The sequence below is a fragment of the Ranitomeya variabilis genome, chromosome 5 (assembly GCF_051348905.1).
Source record: "Ranitomeya variabilis isolate aRanVar5 chromosome 5, aRanVar5.hap1, whole genome shotgun sequence".
NCBI classification, from domain to species: Eukaryota; Metazoa; Chordata; class Amphibia; order Anura; family Dendrobatidae; genus Ranitomeya; species Ranitomeya variabilis.
The window spans coordinates 363,759,057-363,782,049 of NC_135236.1; the positions used below are offsets into that span (position 1 = coordinate 363,759,057).

The 22,993-nt window shown below is 41.9% G+C and overlaps 1 protein-coding gene across 5 annotated transcripts in view; it reads right to left on the reverse strand.

Annotated features, from left to right (window-relative positions):
- Positions 1-1,141: 1,141 nt before the first annotated feature.
- Positions 1,142-22,993, reverse strand: part of HDAC10 (histone deacetylase 10) — a 114,063-nt gene continuing 92,211 nt past the window's right edge. For 2 of the 5 annotated variants that reach the window (XM_077264909.1, XM_077264910.1), the window contains exons 14-21: positions 21,355-21,589; positions 20,436-20,508; positions 17,649-17,734; positions 15,396-15,452; positions 14,064-14,148; positions 7,426-7,617; positions 6,867-7,026; positions 1,142-1,444 (exon numbers count right to left, since the gene is read on the reverse strand). In XM_077264909.1, coding sequence (XP_077121024.1) covers positions 1,437-1,444; positions 6,867-7,026; positions 7,426-7,617; positions 14,064-14,148; positions 15,396-15,452; positions 17,649-17,734; positions 20,436-20,508; positions 21,355-21,589 — 896 coding nt within the window. In that variant the 3' untranslated portion in view covers positions 1,142-1,436. The remainder of the gene's footprint in view (positions 1,445-6,866; positions 7,027-7,425; positions 7,618-14,063; positions 14,149-15,395; positions 15,453-17,648; positions 17,735-20,435; positions 20,509-21,354; positions 21,590-22,993) is intronic. The other 3 variants (XM_077264911.1, XM_077264912.1, XM_077264913.1) reach the window with 3 other exon arrangements.

Genomic DNA, 22,993 nt, shown 5'->3' on the forward strand with positions numbered 1-22,993 from the left:
GAGAAGAAGAGGAAGGGGGAGAAGGGGGCGGAGAGCTGGAAAGAAGCGGCAGAACTGTGTAAAAACGCGCCCTTTCTGTCTCGATCCGCCCCCTCTATGACAATGTAGAGTGTCATATTTGTCATCCGGGGGGCGGAGAGGAGGCGGCGGCTTCAGCTAGGCCAAAGCCGGGGCCTAAATTAGATGCCTGATGCCCAGAAGGGCTCCAGGCCGGCGCGAATGTCCGGGAGGGGGTCGGATCTGAACCGGACCCCCCAGGATTTAAAGGCAGGATAGCGGTGGGGCTATAAGCGGAAGGGGGGCCCGGTGTGGGGTCCCCCTGAGGCAGTAAAGAGCTGGTGCTGCCGCAGAGACAGGGACGCAGGGAGCCCTGTGTCTGTATTGCGTCATGCCTTCCTGCACTCCCCTCGGCCCCGAAAGGAGCCCGCAGCTGGGATGGGGTCCATGGATGCAGGCGCAGTGTGCTGGCCCACTGCTGGGAGCTGCAGAATGCTGCCTGTACAGGCCCTACCTGAGGCGTCTCAACCTAATGCCCCCAGAGGGGGATTAGGGAGGGTGCTGTGTAACCATCAGGGTCTTTATCCTCGCCCTCAACCCAGAAACCAAAAGGAATTGGGGAAGGAGGGGGGTCTCGACTTCGAACCAGCACCCGAGGGACTGGGGAAGGAGCGACATTGGGAATAGCCATCTCCACTTCAACCGGGCACCCCGTGATAGGGGGCCGAGGAAGGAGCCATGCCGGGAGTCTCGCAGGAGACCCACTTTTCTTCATTCTGTAATCCCGTCGAAAAAACGGAGTAAAGAAAAAAATTTTAGGTGTGCCTCCTATGCGACACTAAGCAAAAACTGGAGAAGGCTGACGCCGTCCAGGGGTGTATACTGCAGAGGAGGAGCCACGGTTAATCTTTTTCAGATTATGCATAGTGTAGCCTCCTAGTGGACAGCAGCATAACACCCTTGGTCCTGTGTCCCCCAATGAGGCGACAGAGTAAAAGGTTACAGTCCTATGATTGTTTAGATGCGACCCAAACCTGAGGAGCCTAGCCAATTCTCAGAATGAAGAGGTCAGGGCACTGCAGTAAGAGCTACATCCCACATGCCTTTCTGTTGGCAGCACCCCAATGTTATAAGAAAAATGATGACCAGATAAGTCTTTAATATTGCATTCTTGAATACAAGACGTGAAGTCTGCAGTATTAATTCACAGCTATGATTATTATAGTGGCATGGAACAGTATATTAGTAAATTTACTATATTTTGAAACTTTTTAAAACATTTTATCTTTAAGAAAAGTAAAAAAATTAGGTATTTGCATCGCTGCCTTTTTCGATTTAAAATGATTGCATATTATTTTTGTATCCATTTCTGCATAGCTATAGTCAAAGGTCTTCATTCCCACATCTTCAGCGTGTCTTAACTCATGTCTTCTGTTCTTCTACTTTGCTATTAAATAAGAAACAACAATTAATAATGTACTCTTTACTGCCTTGAGCTACAAGCAATTAAGAAATCAGCAATAGTGTTACCTATTAGAGCTTATTTGTAGGCCGATAGAAATCTGAAGTCTAGAAAAACAATTGTATCATCTTCTGCAAAAGATCATATCTTTTAGCAAAAGTTGAAAGTAAAAATCCAGTCCAAATGATTTTTCTGATATGTCAGAGATACATGTGATTACTAGTGATGAGCGAATAGCATTGTTGCTCGGGTTTTCCTGAGCATGCTCGGGTGATCTCCGAGTATTTGTTAGTGTTCGGAGATTTAGTTTTCATCACCGCAGCTGCATGATTTACAGCTACTAGACAGCCTGAGTACATGTCGGAATTCCCTAACAAACAGGCATTCCTCACATGTATTCAGCCTGTCTAGCAGCCATAAATTATGCAGTAGCGACGAAAGCTGTAAATCTCCGAGCACTAAAGAATACTCGGAGACCACCCCGAGCAACGAGTATACTCACTTCATCACTAGTGGGGACTGCTCTTCTACTAGAAATCTTTTCCAAAGTTCTAAGGGTTTGCTCACATCATTATTATGGCCGCGATTGAAAAACGAATACATAAAAACTCTAAATTTATACATTAAGGCTCATTGAAACGATAGTTTTTCATGCACAAGTTATATCACTGTTTTCAGGCATATAACTCTTAGCCATAATAGTCCATGGGCTTGTTCATGTGTGTGTGTATTTTTGTAGACCAAGTCTGCACAAAATCACGGAGACATGTTTCCTTTTTGTGATCCGTGTCTAAGACCAATCTCACCAATGCCAGTCTATGAGTCAGAAAACCTCAGACAGCACTCGATGCCATCTTTGTGCTGCAAGTTTTTCACAGATTATATGATAAAGATTTCTCAACCACCTACTATCTATTTTTTTTGCACAAGAAAACTGGTGAAACTCTACCCAAAGTCCGACGGTAACAAATTCTGATGAAAATCTGATGAAGAAGAAAAAAATCAATAAAACTTGGAACTTTTCTTGTGTACAAGAAAAAATAACTAATGTCCAGATAAGGCCTTGGGAGGTCTTTAACTGTGTAGCATGTATCATTATTATGGTCTGCTATGGTATTGCATACTTTTTTGTGGCACACTGGCATACTTAACCTGTATGTCAGTAGCCTTTCATAGTGTACACACTAAACAAAAATCACATACAGAATCTGCAGATTCTGTTCACTCTGAAATTAAGGCTTCCATTTGTGATGGAGCCATTTCTAGATAATTGATAAATCCCATTGACCTTAATAGGATCCATCAGGCCTACACTTTTCCTACTGGGCAGAATAGCTTAGCAGATTATGTAAAGAAGGCAATGCTGACAGATGACACAACATCTCAATGATACTAAATGGTTTCTGTACATTTTGCCACGACACTGACAGAACAGAAAAGCCTTTGTAAGCTGCTTTCCAAATACAAACTCATGGTGCATTCACACTCCATCTTTTTCTGCTGTTCTGTGACCGGAAAAAAAAAAGCTAAAAAGAACGAACATATTAATTTTTGGGCAAAAAAATAACTTGCGGTCTATATGTCCAGGCTTTTATGCTTCTATTAAATGGTCAATCTTTCAAAAGACGCCAAGCTTAATTTAAACAAAGTAACATGTCCATTGTTTAGGCGTTATCCATTAGGACGTTGATATATACTTACAATACAAGTCAACAGTACGGCTAGAAAGATGATGGCAGGGTAGTTTCTTTGAGCTTTTCTTTAGTATTCTCGAAAAAAATGCTAATATTTTCTTCATTGCTTAACAAAGTTCAAAAAACATCTGGAGAACGCTGGGAAAAACAGAAAAAATGCTGGCAGCAAAAAAACACTGCATAAACGCTGAAGGAGCTAAAAAGACAACCTGCTTCAGGTTTGCAATACTCCAGAGAAAAGGAGCATTTCCGTAACCCCTTTCCAACCTTAGGCCGCTTTCATACACCAGTTTTTTGCCGTCAGGCTCGATCCGGCGAATGATGCCACCGGATCCGTTTTTTTCTCATAGACTTATTAGAGATGGATGGCCTCACGTTTCGTCCGTCGTTCGATGGATCCGGCGAAAATTGTCAGTAAGGCGGCAACGCACAGAGGAACGTTTTTTGTGTCCGTCGAAGAAACGGACAGCGACGGATCCGGCGTTTGCTAGAGTGGAAGCCTATGGCGCCGGATCCGTCAAATGATGGAATCCAGTGACAGATTCCATTTTTTTTAACTAAGCATGCGTTTTCCATTCTGGTCTCTCACTCTCTCAGTTTTTCACAATTTGCGACGGATTCGTTTTTTAAAAAATTAGCCGGATTGAGCCTGATGGCAAAAAACTGCTGTGTGAAAGCAGCCTTAGACATATAGGTACATCTAATGTTGCTTCACCCTATTTGCTGCAGGCTCCGGCGATGAGCCTGCAACTTTTCCGGCACATGTCAGCTGATTTCATTATCTGACATGTGCCCTTAACAGCCGCAGGTAATATCCCGATCCACCCGCAGCTGTTAACATGTTACGTGCCGCTGTCAATCTCTGTCAGCGACACTAAAGGCCCCGTCTCACATAGCGATTTACCAACGATCACGACCAGCGATATGACCTGGCCGTGATCGTTGGTAAGTCGTTGTGTGGTCGCTGGGGAGCTGTCACACACACAGCTCTCTCCAGCGACCAACGATCAGGGGAACGACTTCGGCATCGTTGAAACTGTCTTCAACGATGCCGAAGTCCCCCTGCAGCACCCGGGTAACCAGGGTAAACATCGGGTTACTAAGCGCAGGGCCGCGCTTAGTAACCCGATGTTTACCCTGGTTACCAGCGTAAATGTAAAAAATAACAAACAGTACATACTCGCCTTCTGATGTCCGTCAGGTCCCTTGCCGTCTGCTTCCTGCTCTGAGTGCCGTACAGTGAGAGCAGAGCGCAGCGGTGGCGTCACTGCTGTGCTGTGCTCTCACTGTACGGCACTCAGAGCAGGAAGCGGACGGCAAGGGACCTGACGGACATCAGAAGGCGAGTATGTACTGTTTGTTATTTTTTACATTTACGCTGGTAACCAGGGTAAACATCGGGTTACTAAGCGCGGCCCTGCGCTTAGTAACCCGATGTTTACCCTGGTTACCAGTGAAGACATCGCTGGATCGGTGTCACACACACCGATTCAGCGCTGTCAGCGGGACCTCAACGACCAAAAAAAGGTCCAGGCCATTCCGACACGACCAGCGATCTCACAGCAGGGGCCTGATCGCTGGTATGTGTCACACATAGCGAGATCGCTACTGAGGTCGCTGTTGCGTCACAAAACTTGTGACTCAGCAGCGATCTCGCTAGCGATCTCGCTATGTGAGACGGGGCCTTTAACTTGCTCAAGATGAAGCGCATCACTATACAAACACGTAACTGCTGTCCAAAGCTAGCATAGGGTAACAACCTTAGATAACAAATTGCCAAAGGCAAATAATCCCTACCTAAAGACTATAAAATATAACTTTTAATTAAATATACTAAAGGAAATGTTTAATTGTTAAAACTCACATTAATCAGTTTAGTATAAAGAGGACACTGTATACTATTAATTTAACTCGCATCCTATAAAGTGCTCATTGTCCTAACATGTATGTATGGATCAAGGTGCGGCCTCTATCTATATACCACAACTATTGCCGAAACATGTCTGTGATTTTGTGCAATGCAATTTGTTACCTCCCATGGAGACTATTGAAGCAAGTGTAAAGTTAAAAAAAATAAAAGTTTTTAAAAATATTAAAAAAATAAAATAAAAGTTTAAATCACCTCCCATTTGCCCCACTCGAAATAAATTTTAAAAAATACACATATTTGGCATCGCCGGGTTCAGATTCGCCCAATATATCAATAGATAAAGAATTAATCTGATCGGTAAACGGCGTAAGGAGAAAAAAAATCAAAATGCCAGAATTATGTTTTCTTGGTCGCCGAAAATTGTATTAAAATGCAATAATGGGAGATCAAAAGATCGTATCTATTCAAAAATGGTAAAAATGTCATCTTGGCGCAAAAAAAATAAGCCCTCATTCAACACCAGACCATGAAAAATGGAGACGCTACGGGTCTCGAAAAATGGCGATTTTTTTTTTTTCTTTTTTAGAAACTTTGGATTTTTTTTACCACTTAAATAGGAAAAGAACCTAGAGATGTTTGGTGTCTGAACTTATAATGACCTGGAGAATCATAATGGCAAGTCAGTTTTAGCATTTAATGAACAATGTGAAAAAAAAAACACAATTGTGGAACTGCACTTTTTTTGCCATTTCATCTCACTTGGAATTTTTTCCCTTTTTCCAGTACACTATATGGCAAAACCAATGATGCTGTTCAAAAGTACAACTCGTACCACAAAAAAACAAGCCCTCACATGGCCATTTTGATGGAAAAATAAAGTTATGGCTCTGGGAAGAAGGGGAACAAAAAGCGGAAACTCAAAAATGGAAAAACCCAATGTTCGCCAAGGGGTTTTCCCACAAACCCCTTTAAGAGTTTTATGCTTCAAATACTGACTTTTTAAACACGAGAGAAAAAAAACCCAATGTGAACATAGCCTTAAAGTGTTTTCATGTTCAGTTTTCAGTAATAGAAATTTCCAAGAAGCAGCAAAACAGTATGCAGTCTATATAGCTGGTGATCCCAAGATTGCAAATCCTATCAGTTTAATCTTCCCACATTGATCTCTAAGGGTATGTGCACACGTTGCAGATTCCATTGGGGATTTTTCCACACGGATTCTGCAGAATCCGCAGGTAAAATAACCTGTGTTTTACCTGCGGCTTTCCTGCGAGTTTTCTGCGGATTTGGTGCGGAGTTCGCCTGCGTTTTTACACCGGCGAATTCCTATAATGGAATAGGTGTAAAACGCTGCGGAATCCGCACAAAGAATTGACATGCTGCGGAAAATAAACCACTGCGTTTCTGCACTGAATTTTCCGCAGCATGTGCACAGCGGATTTGGTTTTCCATAGGTTTACATGGTACCGTACAAGGCATGGAAAACTGCTGCGGATCCGCCGGGCCAAATCCGCAACGTGTGCACATACCCTTACAGCTGAAACTCCAGTTGCCAATCTCAGCAATATTGCACACATCTGACAATTGCTCCTCATCATCTAATGACAAGCGGCCATTCCATCACTTCCTTACCATGTGTTAATAAATGTGTTCTCAGATATTCAGCTTAAAGAATAAAAAATATAAATATTGTTTGTTATCTCCTCAAAATCACACTCTACATAAATACATACTAGCCATTTGCTAAAATGCAAAACAATGATGTCCAGCGATTAATGACACCGTCCAGGGGAGTGTTTTCTTGTCACCTGCTAACGACATGGTTAGTGCTACAGAGACATACCAACACATTGCAGCATTCTCCATGTTGTCTGCATGACAGACAGCTCTTGTGCTAAGCTTTGGGCACAGTCTTTAGCAGGAGCTTTGTAGGGTCCAAAACACATTGAGGCACACTTCACCAAGACATGACACAAGGCTTCTATGATGTCTTTTTCTGTTTCCTGTTAAAAAGAGAAATTACGGCAAAAAGAGAGATAAATACAATACAAAATTAAAAGTAATTTTCAAGTAAATCACAAACTACTCTTAATACTGGAGCAGGTCATTCACAGATTGCATCCTGCCTCAATCTATAAAGTAATATGAGGGTGGTCGTACAATAGTGGTAGACAACTCTCACACCCATCATCCATAAGTGGGTGGATGCTTTGTATTCTAAACGCCCACAGAAGACTTTTAGAAAGTGATCATCAAAATGGTTACGTGTAAAGAACAATGCTGGCATATAGCCTGTTGGTCACTTACTATTTGATCAGGGAAAGATTTTAATGTAACCAGCACGACAATGAGGACCCTTGATGCAGGTTATGAGCTGCTGGAGTATTCTAGTCTAATCTTACCGATACAACAGCGAGGACAGCACCATCCGCGAGCGCCTGCAGCAGACTGCCAAGCAGGGCAATATCCTTGATACCAATACTCCTGTTGCTTCCAACAGCTAATATAACCAGGTCTGGCTGGTAGGAATAAGCCAGGGGAAGTAGAAATCGGAACAGTGCATAGAAAAAGCTGCTCTCTTCATCTGGACTCTGCTGGAAGAAAACAAGAACAATACTTTACTTCTTATGCATTTTCTCGGTTGGACATTTTTCTCAATAGGTTTTTATTGTATACTGTACTTAATATTCATTATACAAATGGAACAACCCTTTAAAAGCCGTATAAAACATTATACATATCATACACAATGAAATTCAACCTCAAAAAACATTTTCATTCCATGAATACCTATGGTCAATTATTTGTGAACGTGAAGGCTGCAGAAAAACCTTGGCAATGAAGTACAGCCTGGACCTCATGACCCAGAGAATGAAAACCTGTGAGACCCTGTAAGGAGTTGTATCATATAATCAACCCTTTTAAAAGTGTGTGTATGTTATAATAAACCCCTTTTAAAAGTGTTATGTTACACACATTTTATATACACACATACCCATTAAATATATACAGTGGTTGAAATAAGTATTGAACATGTCACCAATTAAATATTTCGTACAAAACTCTTTTTGGTGATGATAGCTTCAAGATGCCTGCTGTATGGACAAACTAGTCATATGCATTGCTTAAATGTGATTTTGGCCATTATTCCACACAAACACACTTCTAATCCTGAAGGTTCTGTGGGCTCCTTCTATGAACTTTGAGCTTTAGTTCCTGCCATAAATTTTCTATTGGATTTGGGTCAGGTGATTGGCTGGGTCGTTCTAGCAGCTTTATTTTCTTTCTCTAAAACCAATTGAGAGTTTCCTTGGCTGTGTCTTTGGAATCATTTTCTTGCTGAAATGTCCACCATCCTTTCATCTTCATCATCATGGTAGATGGCAGCAGATTTTTTATCAAGAATGTCTCTTTACATTTGTCCATTCATCCTTTCGTCAATCATATGAAGTGACCACTCTGCCTCTTGACGAGAGTGCAGCGCTTAAGGATCTCTCAGACAGGCGTATAGAGTCTGTGGCGAGGTCCACTTTTGAGGCAGCAGTTTTTGCCCTTTGTCCAGCCTTTTCTGCTACTTTCCAAGGAAGTAACGGCATGGGCTAGGCATTTGCGACAAACTTTGTTGGCTGGTTCCCAGGATCTGGGATAAGCAGAGATCGCTGATCAAAGTATCTCTGTTCAGCTGCCTTGGATGCGGCAGAGTGCTCTGCCAAGGCGGCATGTAATTGTGTCACAATTCACTGCATGCTGTGGCTCAAGGTATGTAGGGCAGACTTGGCTTCAAAGAAATCTTTGAGGGGTCTTATTTATTTGGGACCAGGTTAGGCATCATTTCAGATGCAACAGGCGGTAGAAGCACGCTGCTTCCTCGGTCCAGGGCCAGCCTTCCCTCTTGGAGGCATGGGGTCTTGCAAGAACTTCCCTTATACTAGTTTCCTGTACAGAACGAGTTGAGTCAGCAGGTTAGACTGAAGGCCTCCCAAGAGCATTACCTTTACAGCGCCACCCCCAGACACCCCTCTTCTCTTCCCTTCCCTGGTGGGTGGCCGCCTCTTCCTTTTTCAGGTGGCATAGCTGAGGGTAGTCAGCAATCTTTGAGTCAGGGAGGTCATTTCTTTGGGTTACAGAATAGAGAACACTGCTCTATCTCACGATCATCTATTTTGCTCTCACCCTACTGGGTGGGACTCCCAGATTAAGAGCCAGTTTCGACTCGTGATTGTAACTGTCCCCACTTCAGAGGGCTTTAGGGCGTTAGATTCAAACTTATTCATTATCCCCAAAAAAGCAGGGCTGATGCAGCCTATTTTAGATTTAAGGCACATGAATAGATGGGTTCGGCTTTGTCACTTCAGGATTCAATCGCTCCAGTAAGTGGTCGCATCCATGGAAACCGGGGAGTTTCTTTTTCAGTAGATATTTGAGATGCTTATTTGTATGTGCCAATTTTTCCAGCCCATCAGCGATTTTTTTGCATTGTGGCCAATCACTTCCACTATCGTTCTTCATATCCTGGAGTGATTTGGTTGTATTGTCAACAGGACAGAGTTTGTTTCAGTTTCAACACAGCTATTACATTTCTGGGACTGGCGCTCAACACCGGTTCAGTCATCGGTATTTCTTCAGGAGGAGAAGAAATCTCTTCAGTGTTCCATCAGGACTTTAAGACTACTGGACACACATTCCTTTCATTTCAAATGAAGCCCCTTGGGACAGATCAATATAGTCTCTGGATCGGCCTATCAATGTCCCCCATTGCTGTTGCGAGTCTCTCAAGTGGTGGTTGGCATCACCCATTAACTCGGGGTGGCTCTTTTCAGCCTATTCAGTGGCAGGTGCTCAGTACGGATGCCAGCCCTATCTGGCTGAGGAACAATTTCCTGTCACTTGACAGTCCATGGGGTTTTGAGCAGGCACGAGTGCAATCAATGTGCTGGAGCTTAGAGCTATCCGTCTGACTCTTTTACATTGGCAGCACCTACTCCAGGGGTTGCCGATCAGAGTTCAATCAGACAATGCTACTGCTGTGGCATATATCAATCGCCAAGGAGGCACACGAAACCCATCAGCTATGGCGGAAGTCGCAGTGATACTGGAGTGGGCAGAAGGCAAGGTTCCTCTAATCTCTGCAGTTAATATACCAATGGGAGACAACAGGCTTTTTATGTTGCCAGCAGCTACCTGCAGGAGTGTGAGCTCTTCACCCAGAAGTGTTCAGGCAGATCTGTCAGTGGTGGGGTACGTTGGATGTAGATCTATTGGCATCCAGCCTGAATCACAAGGTGACAAAATGTGACAAAAGGTCCCAGGACCCCCAGGCGATTGCAGTCGATCCCCTGGTAATCTATGGTTCCAGTTCACTTTGTCTTACCTCTTTCCACCTCTACCACTTCTTCCCAGACTTCTCAAGAAGATCAAGAGAGGTTATTCAGTCATTCTCATTGCTCCATACTGAAGTTGGTATTTGGACATGAGCAATTTACGGGTGCTCAATTTGACAACGTAGCTTTAGAAGCCACGATATTGAGGACAACAGGTCTGTCTGCATCAGTCGTCCAGACTATGACTAGAGCTCGGAAGCCATCTTCATTGCGAGTCTACCATCGTACTTGGAGGGCTTATGTTCGCTGGTAAGTCAACTAGTCAAGAAGTGAGTCCAGCTTCAATCCGTACAATCAAATCCTTTGGGTTTCATGATTAAAATAGATATGGCAACACTACAATATGCCTGGGCGTACAAGGAGGTGAAACTGGACGCGTTTTTAACAACTACTGAGTTCCTAAACTCTGTCTGATGGGGTGAGAGCCAGAAAAGTGAAGCAATCAGTTGATTGGTTCGTTATTTAGCATCTGTGAAGGTCTGACTCTGAACCCATCACCAGGCAGGCAGTGCACCTAGGCAATTGGGAAACTATCTTGTAAGTGATTATATACAGTGCAGTTTAAAAATATGATTTCATGTAATTTAATGTCGCCCGGTTTCACCTCCTTGCACCCCTTTTCCCCAACCATGCCTATGCCTAGGTATATTGTAGTTTTGCCATATCTATTTTAATAATTAAATAAAGGATTTTATTTTATGGATTGAAGCTGGACTCACTTCCATCACAAGCAATACCAACGTCTGGCAGAGACAAGACTTCGTGCTTCAGCACAACAGGCACTTAGCTGGTTTTCATCATGGGTGAGCTGAATTATTTCGCTGCCAGAGTCAAATAGTACTTCACCTACAGTTTTTTCCTTGCCAATGCAGCTCTCCTTCTTACAGTCCGGATTGTCAGCAGGGCTGGAGCTTAACGCCCCTCAAGGGTAAGATGTCCTCACTGGCTATTCTGCAGAGGGATTTAGCATGTATACCCCAGGTTAGAACTAATTTTTACAGGGTGCACACTTTTGCCTCAGCAGATGCAAGGCTTGGTAGGAAGGTACTGCAGGTGGCAGTAGCCAACACTTTCACTTAAGTTAGGGCAGAAGACCAGGCGGTAATGGTATGAGGTTTAATACTATCTCACCCTAGGGACAGCTTTAGGGTGAACCATGGTTCTGTGTCCCCCAATGAACAAGAAAATTAGATTTTTTTTTTACTCACCGTAAAATCTGATACTCGTAGTCTTCATTGGGGGACACCGCTCCCTCCCATGATTGCCTGGTTGGGCATACAGTTATGTTTCTTCTTGCTTTAATTCTTTTCTCCTCCTATTACTCTCTCACAAAACTGAGGAGGCCTTCTCCAGCAGTCGAGGTATAGTCTGCTGGGGAGGAGCCAATTTTATTTAATTGCAAAAAGTGTCAGCCTCCAGGTGGTAGCAGACTATCACATGATTCTGTGTCTCCCAATGAAGACTACGAGAAACACATTTTACGGTGAGTAAAAGATCTATTTATATGATCTCAAAATGGTAATCTAAAATGGCCACTAGATGGCATCCAAATGCAAAGGAACGCAAAATGCTCAGCAGCCCATGCGAAACCCTTCGGGGCCACGGACACACATCCATACTATGTGAATACTATTTTGAGATCATATGAATGGATTCTTTCCCCTGTGGATTATTACTAGGTATCAGCCATCTATGACACTATTGTGTATACATTTTTTTGTCTGCTGCCCAAGTACTTACAACATTTATGTGTCTACCGTGTTGTCACATTTTTTGTGCCCTCACCAATTGACCTGCTACTATTTCTTTTTTTATTCTTTAATGTATTGTTGCCTATTTACAATTACTTTTTTGACTTACACAGTAAAATCTCATTGTTCTATAAGTAGGCCTCCACATTGTTTCTGTATTCACCTTGGGGTTCATATACTCCATTTTTTGTATTCATGTTCCCCGTACTACTTTTGGGATTATGTTCCCTACTTCTTGTACTTTTTAATTCTGTGAGGAAGGCTGTAGTAAGGAGGAGGAGAACCAGTCATACCTATTTATTAGAAAGTGCCACAAAATCTGATCTAAAATAATAATTAGTAAGAGCAAACCTGTTACCATGAAAATACAGTCCGAACTGTAGGCACCATGTTACAGAGCAGGGGGCGCTGAGTAGATGGATATATAGATTAGGGATAAAACACTCAGTATAATTGTGTTTTATCCTTTTAAGCCCCTGCTCTTTCTGGGATTTAGGGCCCAGTGGGCTGTCCTATCAGTGACTGACAGCCAGGGCCGGCTCCAGGTTTTTGAGGGCCCCGGGCGAAAGAGTCTCAGTGGGCCCCCCTTTAACACATACCACGATTCATGATCGCATATAACACAGCCATGTAGTATATAGCACAGCCACATAGCATATAACACAGCCATGTAGTATATAGCACAGCCACGTAGCATATAACACAGCCACGTAGTATATAGCACAGCCCACGTAGCATATAACAGCCCATATAGTATATAGCAGAGCCACATATTATATAACACAGCCCACGTAGTATATAGAACAGCCAAGTAGTATATAGCACAGCCCACATAGCATGTAACAGCCCAGATAGTATATAACACAGCCACATATTATATAACACAGCCCACGTAGTACATAGAACATATAGAACAGCTATGTAGCACAGCCCACGTAGCATATAACAGCCCACGTAGTATATAACACGGCCCATGTAGTATATAGAACAGCCATGTAGTATATAGCACAGACATGTAGTATATAGCACAGACATGTAGTATACAGCACAGCCCCCCTCCCCCAAGAATGGCCCCATAGTCCAGTACTCACTGTCACTGTTATGGTTACAAAAAAAAAAGCACTCCTCACCTCTCAACGTTCCCGTGCCGCGCTGCTCCCTCCCAGCTCTTGTCTCGGTGGCTGCCGCTGCACTGCCTGACACACAGCGAGTGCGCGATGACGTTATCGCACACCCAAAGTGGCGGTGTCAGAGGCAGAGCGGGGAATGATGGGAGAGAGAGCGTCAGGTGACGCTCTCTTCTCCATCATTTGCTTTGAACTTTACCGGCAGACGCCGGTAAAGTTCAAAGCGGCGGCGGGGGAGTTGGCGCTTGCGACAGGCGGGCCCCCCTGCCTCACAGGGGCCCCATAGCAGCTGCGTGATGTGCCGCTAGCTGAGGGCCCCTGGGGGAGCGGGGGGTGGGGGCCCTAGGCACTGGCAGCTGCCTGCCCCTAACGCCGGCCCTGAATGGGCCCCCCTGTCTCGCCAGGGCCCCGGCACTTGCCCGGGTACGCCGGGTGCTGACACCGGCCCTGCTGACAGCTATCTCTGTACACACTTATGCAAATAAAGCTGTGAGTCACTGATATGACTGCCCACAGGACCAATAATCCCAGAAAGTGCAGAGGTTTAAATGATTAAAGCACAGGTTATACTGAATCTTTTCTAGCAAAATTATTTATCAATCTGCTCAGCTACCCTACTCTATATATAAAATGGTGCCTGCAAATTGGCCAGCATTTTTATGGTGACAGGTTCCCTTTAAAAACAAAGCTAAAGTGGCCAAGCCCTTTAAGTAACATTATGAAAATGCACAAGCACTGGTGATAAGTACCATTGCTCGTTTGCCTCTTGTACTTCACTTACTTCCTTCCACTGGAGGAAAGTCTGATATGGTGAGCGAGTCTTCGCAGGCATTTTGTCTCCAGAAATTGTTAGGCACAGAGTTTTCCTGCAAGATGTGAAGTCAATTAGCAAATTTAATTCAGCTAACCTGCATTCCTAAGCCTTACTTACTTGTTAACATTCTTCTATAACATTTTATTATTAACCCCTTCACGCCGCAGCCAATTTCCATTTTTGCGTTTTCGTTTTTTCCTCTCCCAGAGCTATAACTCTTATTTTTCCGTCAACAGACATATGAGGGCTTGTTTTTTGTGGGGCGAGTTGCACTTTTGAATGACACCATTAATTTTACCACATACTGTACTCGAAAAAGGGAAAAAAAAATTCCAAGCAGGGTGAAATTGTGAAAAAAAAACAATTCTGACATTATTTTTTGGGAACTGTTTTTACAATGCAGTAGGATTCTCTTCATCAATACAATTACGGCGATACCAAATATGTCCGTTTTTTTATTATTTTACTAGTAATAAAAAAAATCAGTAGTCTGCCAAAAAAATTGGGGGGATTCTGTCGCCATTTTCCTAGACCTGTATCATTTTTACTTTTCGGCTGATGGAGCTGTGTGATGGCTTTTTTTTTGCAGGGTGAGACAACGTTTTTATTATTACTATTTTGGGATAAATTTGCCTTTTTAATTGTTTGTTACAGCATTTTCTGTGGAATTGCAACAACCAAAAAAAACATAATTTTGGCGCTCTTTAATTTTTTCTGTTTATGTTGCTTATCGATCGGATTAATTAATCTTATATTTTGATAGATCGGACCTTTCTGAACTCGCCAATACTACATATCTGTATTTTTCTTTAATATCTTTACTTTCAAAGAAAAGGAGGGGTGGGGGGGGGGTTTGATCTGAATTGTTTATTTTTTTTTTCATGTCTTTTAAAAACTTTTCTTTTTACTTTTACCACTTGGCGACCCGTAATCATGTCACTGATGGGCGGAGTTAATGACTTACGCGCACGTCGATGCCTGTTAAAGGCCACAGCCAGGGATTGCCAGCGGCATTTAACAAGTTAATAATCCACTGGCAATTGTTAGGAGCAGGTCCTGGCTATAATACACAACGTCACCTGACTGGTATTGGGCAGAGACTCTGTGTGAGCCTGCTCCATACACCCACTTCTGACATGTGCCATATATGAGGCGGATATCATGAAAGGGTTACACAGTTTTTAGATCATGTGTATCAATTAATCAGTTTTTACATAAGTAAAAAAATACATATAACAATAACATATGTTTATTACATAACAAAAGGAAAAGCTTAATGACTCTTTCAAGACTACTTACCCATTATTTGATATTTCAGGTTTTGTCTCCACATCCCCAATAAGGACACAAAATACCCTGTACATAATAAGAAATAAACAATACAAATAAATCATTGCTCTAGTCCTACCCTCCTCCATACAGAACCTAGATTGCTTATTTGCATCCAAAGAGTAACCATCATTTTTATTTTTATTTCATAATTCAATAGTACACATGAAAATAGGAAACTTTGTAATGCATCTTATGAGAGAAATCGGCTTATTTCTCATCCTGGACTGATCAGTCATTCTAAAAATTCTCAATTCTGGGGTAAAATCAGTGTTCAGTGAAGACATAATTACGTACATTACTGAGATAGCACATAGAATCCTACCAGTAGTAACTGCTATGTAGAAAGGAAGAGGTGAGAGGGTAAGAGGAGCTAGAATCGGAGCTCCTTCCTCCTTCTCACTCCCTACTACATACAATAGATTCTCAGCAGTAATAACAGTCATCTCCTAGCTCACTAATGGGAACGTCTGTCTTCTCTGAATGATCCGTCCAGGAGAAAGAAGCAGATTTATCTGATAAGATAAATTACTGAATTGCTTATTTTCATATATACTATTGGTTTATTAAATAAAAATTAGATTGATGAATACTCTTTAACCCCTTCCGACGTTGGGTGTAATAATATGCCCACGTTGGACTCCCTCCCTTTGATGTGGGCTCTGGCGATGAGCCCACATCTTTTCCAGCACATGTCAGCTGTTTTGAACAGCTGACATGTGCCTCTAACAGCCGCTGGTGGAATTGCGATCACCTGCGGCTGTTAAATGCCGCTGTCAATCTCTGACAGCGCCATTTAACTCGTGCTTCCGGCAAGAGCGCCAGAAATCCCACCCATCGGCGACCCCGTCACATGATCACGGGTCACCAATGGGTTGGCATGACAATCAGAGGTCACCAGCAGACATCTATGGTTGTCACTGCCGGATTGCCATGAGCGTTGCCCGATGGTCGGCGCTCATAGCAAGTGAGCATTTCTGCTACATACAGGCGATCTGATCATTGCCTCTATGTAGCAGAGAAGATCGGACAAGTGCAGCTTCTAGTCTCCCATACAGACTATTGAAGCATGCCAAGAGTAAAAAAAAAAATGTTTTAAAAAATATTTAATAAAAAAAATATGAAAGCTCAAATCACCTTTTTTGCCCCATTCAAAATAAAACAATAAAAAAATCAAACATACACATATTTGGTATTGCCGCATTCAGAATCACCCGATATATCAATATAAAATAAGAATTAACTTGATCGCTTAACAGCGTAATGAGAAAAAAAGTAAAAACGCCAGAATTAATTTTTTTTGGTTGCTGCTACATTGCAATAAAATGCAATAATGGGTGATTAAAAGATCGTATCTGCACCAAAATGGAATCAATAAAAACGTCAGCTTAGTGTGCAAAGAATAAGCCCTCACCCAGCCCCAAATCACAAACAATTAAAATGCTAAAGGTCTCGGAAAATGGCGCCATTTTTTTTTTTTTTTTTACCAAAATTTGGATTTTTTTTCATAACTTAGATAAAAAAAGAACCTAGACATGTTTGGGATCTATGAACTTGCAATGATCTGGAGAATCATAATGGAAGGTCAGTTTTAGCATTTAGTGAACATGGTAAAAAAATTAAAAAAATAAAAACTATGGGATTGCACTTTTTTTTGCAATTTTACCGCACTTGGAATTTTTTCCTGTTTTCCAGTACACGATATGTTAAAACCAGTGGTGTTGTTCAAAACTACAACTCGTCCTGCAAAAAAGAAGCCTTCATATGGCCATATTGACAGAAAAATAAAAAAGTTACCGTATGTCTCTGGGAAGAAAGGGAACAAAAAACGAAAATGCAAAAACGGAAAATGACCCCGGGGGTTAAAAGGGTTGTCCACTACCCAGACAACCCTTTTCATTTGCTAAATTCCCCCCTCTGATGTCGCCACCATTCCAGCTCTCCCACGGCTCATATGAAATAACATCACGGGAGATGTCCAGCACTAAGACAAGTACATTAGAAATACTCTACTTAAGAAGCTATAGGATAGTTCATCATTATCAGATCAGTGGAGGACTCCCCATTGATCAGCTGACTGATGGAGATATGGCCCCCGGGAAATAGAAAGGAGAACAGGTACTAATTTTTAAGTAAAAGATATATATGATCATATGACAGAAGCCAACAAATATATGGCTGCCATTGAAAGTCATAATGCAGCCATCTGAAATGTACAATTACCTCTCGGAGCCCAAATGTAAAGCTTGCTGTATTGCAGCTGCAGCAGAAACAGATGCATGTGGACATACGGTAATGCAATTCTTTGTCTATCAAATTAAAGAGCACAAATATTAAATAAGCATTTATTAACATATATGGATGGTTCAAGTTATTTCACTGCGCCGTTAAATAAAACCTTTTATTGAGTAAATGAAAATATTAACCCCTTGAGAATGCTGCCTTGTTTCATTATATTGCTTTTATTTTATTTATTTTTATTTTTTTGATCACCGACCAAGAGCCATAAATTTATTTTTTCCAGCAACTTAGGGAGGTATGTTTTCAGGTTGGAGGAATTGTGGTTATGTAAGTGACCATACATTTTTACCAAAAATCGGTTTGGTGGCATTGAAAAAAAAAAAAGACAGCATTACTGCCATTTTTTTGTTTTGTTAAAAAAGCTGACATGTTAACTTTGTTCTACAGGTCAGTACTGTTTGTCAAATCAAATTTATTACAAAGTTAATTAAAAAAAAAAAAATATGAGAGAAGGCTAACACTGTCGCCATATTCTGACAGCCCTTCCTTTTTTTTTTTTTTTCGGGCAAATGAATCTCACGATGGTTTGTCCTTGTGAAGTACATGCTGTAGATTATACATTGGAGTGCCAGTGAACCACCTCAGGCTACATATTACATTCTTATCTCTTTATGGGATAAATAGTGTGATACTTTGCTCATTTGGATTGTTACAGATTTTTGTTTTTTTATTTACATTTCAGGAAAAGGGGGGTGATAAACCGCTCTGGCAAAAATGAAGAAACCACTGCAAAATGGTTAGTTTGTCTGATTTTTCTCTTTATAGGTATATTTTTGAGTAAAATGTAAATTGTTCTTTTATTCTATAAACTTCTGATTTCATGTCTCCGAATTTCCAAGCAATAAGTTTTGTTTTTTTCTTCTGAAAAAGAAAATTAAATCAAAATTAAAAAAAAAAAAAACAAAAAAAAAAACCCAGTGCTTTCAGACCTCAAACAATACAAAGAAAACAAGTTCATATTATCATTTAGAAACAACAATACATACAATATATGTTTTAACTCAGGAAGAGTTCAGAAATCAATATTTTGTGGAATAACTATGATTTTTAATCACAGCTTTCATGCGTTTTGGCATGCTTGCCACCAGTCTTTCACACTGCTTCTGCCGCAAAAATGTAAGCAGTCAAATAAATAAGGCAGCACACTGCGGAGCTAAAACATGCAAACATGAAACTTGAACTGCATTACTGCACTAGAATTCTGAAAAAATGAGAGCGTTTAGCGCATAAATTGGCCAATTCATGTGTACCTGGTAGCCACATTAAGGCATCTCTCGTATACCAGGTCCTAAACTTTCCTTTCCTCCCTGCAAATAAACGTCTTCATCTGAATGGGTACCTGTGAATCCTCTTCTTAGGCCAGGATCACACATACGCGAGATACGGCCGAGTCTCGCAGGTGAAAACCAAGCTCTGGCACCGGCACTCCGGAGTGGAGCGTGCAGCTCCATGTGTTGCTGTGCGGCTGCACGCTCCGCTCCGGAGTGCCGGCGCCAGAGTTGGGTTTTCACCTGCGGGACTCGGCCGTATCTCGTGTATGTGTGATCCCGGCCTAAGACTAAATTTCTCTCTCTCTGTGGAGGGGTAATGGACCTGCTGTGATTAAAACACCTGTGGCTAAGAGGCAGAGTGCTCAGTCAGAAGGCTAATGAATACAAATTTAAAAAAACTGACCGTCACATCCAAACATAGACTAAGTGTGAACAGGTGCTGAACCTAGAGTCACCAACTCATATACAGTCAAATAAATAAGGCAGATACGAGAGATGCCTTAATGTGGCTACCGGGTACACATGAATTGGCCAATTTATGCACTAAACGCTCTCATTTTTCATATTTCTAGTGCAGTAATGCAGTTCAATTTTCATGTTTCATGTTTGCATGTTTTAGCGCTGCAGTGTGCTGCCTTATTTATTTGACTGTATACGAGTTGGTGACTCTAGGTTCAGCACCTGTTCACACTTAGTCTAGGTTTGGATGTGACGGTCAGTTTTTTGAAATTTGCAAAAATGTAAGCAGTTCTCCTTTGTTTGATGGCTTGTGACTATCCATCCTCCTCTTGATTACATTCCAGAGGTTTTCAATGGGGTTCAGGTCTGGAGATTGGGCTGCCCATGACAGGGATTTGATGTGGTGGTCTCTTAATTTTTGCCAGAGCTGTATATCTATATACACATATACACAGTGGCATGTAAAAGTTTGGGGCCCTCTGGTATACGCACACATACTTATACACACTATACATAAAACAGTTAAGATTTGTCATTTCCCTTTATTAGTCCCCTAGGGGATTGGAACCGGAGCTGGATTACAATGCACTACAATACTCTAGCATTACAGCCTATTGTAAAACTATCAATCTCTCATGAAATTGCTGGAGTACAAGAAAGACAATAACATAACATGGGCTGTCAGTAGGCCCCGGCCCCATCAGCGAGGGAGATGAGCATTGGACAGTACAATACAATACAGTTTATACATCAAGTGCACACATCTGCCGTACATGTAGGGAAGATGCTGACGCTACCACACAAGCTATCAAGGTAACCCAAAGTCCCTGTGCACACCATACAAGATATTAGGTGGGCATTTCTGAAACGTAGAATCACTTACACCAATGCCTTTCTTCTAATATTAACATGTTATAACACTATATTAGAGCAATGTTTCTTTAACTGTTGAACCCTATGACATTTACTAGAAACTCACCTTTCTCTTCACAAGCTTTTCTACAGCGGGTAACAGTTTAGAGTTTAATACGTTTTCATTCAATTCATCTTGACTGAAAGAACGGACAATAAAAATAAACAAATTTGAAAAAACGTAAGTGAAATCAGGAAGAAAATGTAAACAGAATAAAAAAGAAGCACAGAAAACAAAATACAGTACAGGACGGTCACCATGCAGGATCCCATTCATGGGCACGGGGCTTGGGTGTCATTCAGATGCCTGTTTTGCTTGTAGGAGTTCTGTGTATTTTACGGAGAGAACACATACCTACACATCAGAGTGTATGGGGCTGATTATATGTGTCCATGATTTTTTGCAGAACTGAGAGTCCACATGCATTTGTGATCCAAGTTACAGATCACAATCACCCACACAAGTCTATGGGTCTATGACAATCATGGACAACAGACCAGATTGTAGTGGGTTGAAGAATCTTTTTTTCGCACACAAGAATACCACCGATGGTGAAATGGACACACTGATTAAACACTGATGAATATCTGCTTTAGCACACTGATGAAAATTGGTCCTTGTCTTTTACATACGGGAATAAGACGGACATCTGAATGAAGCTTTAAAGTGAACTTTAGCTTAGCATTCATTCTCTATGGGTATGAACTCTGTGCTCAGCAGACCCATAGAGAATGACTGGAGCAATGGTTGACCATGAGCACTGCAGTTTTGTCTTTTAAATGGCAGTGACACGGAGGAAAAACTAAATTATAATAATGTTAAAATACTGGCTTACATTTACATAAGCTCTGCATACAAAATGACACATGATGGATTTGGGTTTGGGGGCAGAGGTGAACCGTGCGTCTTTCTGCAGTTTTTATTTTAATAAAGAAATGTGTGGAATTGTTATTTTCAGAAATACAGGGTACAGTCAGACAATTACCTTGTTACATTAGTTGTTTGCTCTGTAGTTCCAGCACCTTCTTCCACTTGCATGCCTTCCAGAAAGTGAAATCTGTTTCCTACAGGAGCTACCACAAGGGATGTAATCGGAGGTGTCGGGTGCAGGATCTTCTTCATGTGATTTTCCAGCAGCTCATCTACAGCAGATGCATCTGTCTGCAAAGGCTCCGATGGGAACATGCCCTCAGTGCTCATCTCTTCTACTAACCTGGTTTCTTTCAGCAAGAGAAAAATAGTTTTTCACCAATTTAATAAACACAAATATTAGCATACATTTGTAGAAACAATAAACTTAAAGGGGTAATCCCCATCTCTAAGCCCCCACCCCAACATGTAGCAAGTGTAATAATATTAGCAATTACCTCCAATTAAAAATGTAGTATATTTTTTCCGATTCGCTAGGTCTCTTTCCTCATGTGCAGGCACTGCAGGACCTTAGGTATCCATGGTTACAACCACTGATATAGTGACAGCTAGTTGCTAGTGGTTGTAACCATGGATACCTAAGGTCCTTAAATGCCGTCATATGAGGAAAGAGACCTAGCAAATCAGAAAAATTATACTACATTTCTAATTGGAGGTAATTGCTAATAATATTATTATTTCACCTACTACATATTGGTATAGGAGCTTGGAGATGTGAATACCCCATTAACTGTTCAATATCAGTACACTTTGGCCTCTTTCACATTTCCGTCGGTACGGGTCCGTCGCTATGCGTCGGGGCGACGTACCGACGCACATTGTGAAATTGTGGCACGACGTGGGCAGCGGATGCAGTATTTCAATGCACCCGCTGCCCAGTCTAAAGTCTGAGGAGGAGGGGGGCGGATTTTCGGCTGCGCCTGCGCGGTAGAAAATGGTGGACGCGATGTACGAAAAAACGTTCACTTGAATGTTTATTCGCTACGACGGTCCGCCAAATACCGACGGATCCAGTGCACGACGGACGCGACATGTCGCAATCCGTCGGCAATAAAAGTCTATGGGAAAAAAACGCATCCTGCGGGAACATTTGCAGGATCCGTTTTTTTCCCAAAACGATGGATTGCAACGTACGTCACATGACGCAAGTGTTAAAGAGGCCTTAGGGGAAAAAAAGTGAACAACTAAAACTGAAGATAGCATACACACGTGGTCAAAATTGTTGGTACCCCTCGTTTAATACCAGAAAAACCCACAATAGTCACAGAAATAACTTTAATCTGACAAAAGTAATAATAAATAAAAGATCTATGAACATGAACAAATGAAAGTCAGACATTGCTTTTCAACCATGCTTCCACAGAATTAAAAAAAAAAAACTCATGAAATAGGCCTGGACAGAAATGATGGTACCCCTGAAAATAATGTGACAAAAGGGACATGTTAAATCAAGGTGTGTCCACTAACTAGCATCACAGGTGTCTACAATCTTGGAATCAGTGAGTGGGCCTGTATATAGGTCTACAGATACTCACTGTGCTGTTTGGTGACATGGTGTGTATCACACTCAATATGGACCAGAGGAATGGCAGGCACAGTACCGCATAGGGAATGTGCCTCGGACTGCGGAGCCCCTTATGGACGAAGCTACTAGAAAACACCGTGCAGTGCCTATTCCCCCCTCACACTACTCC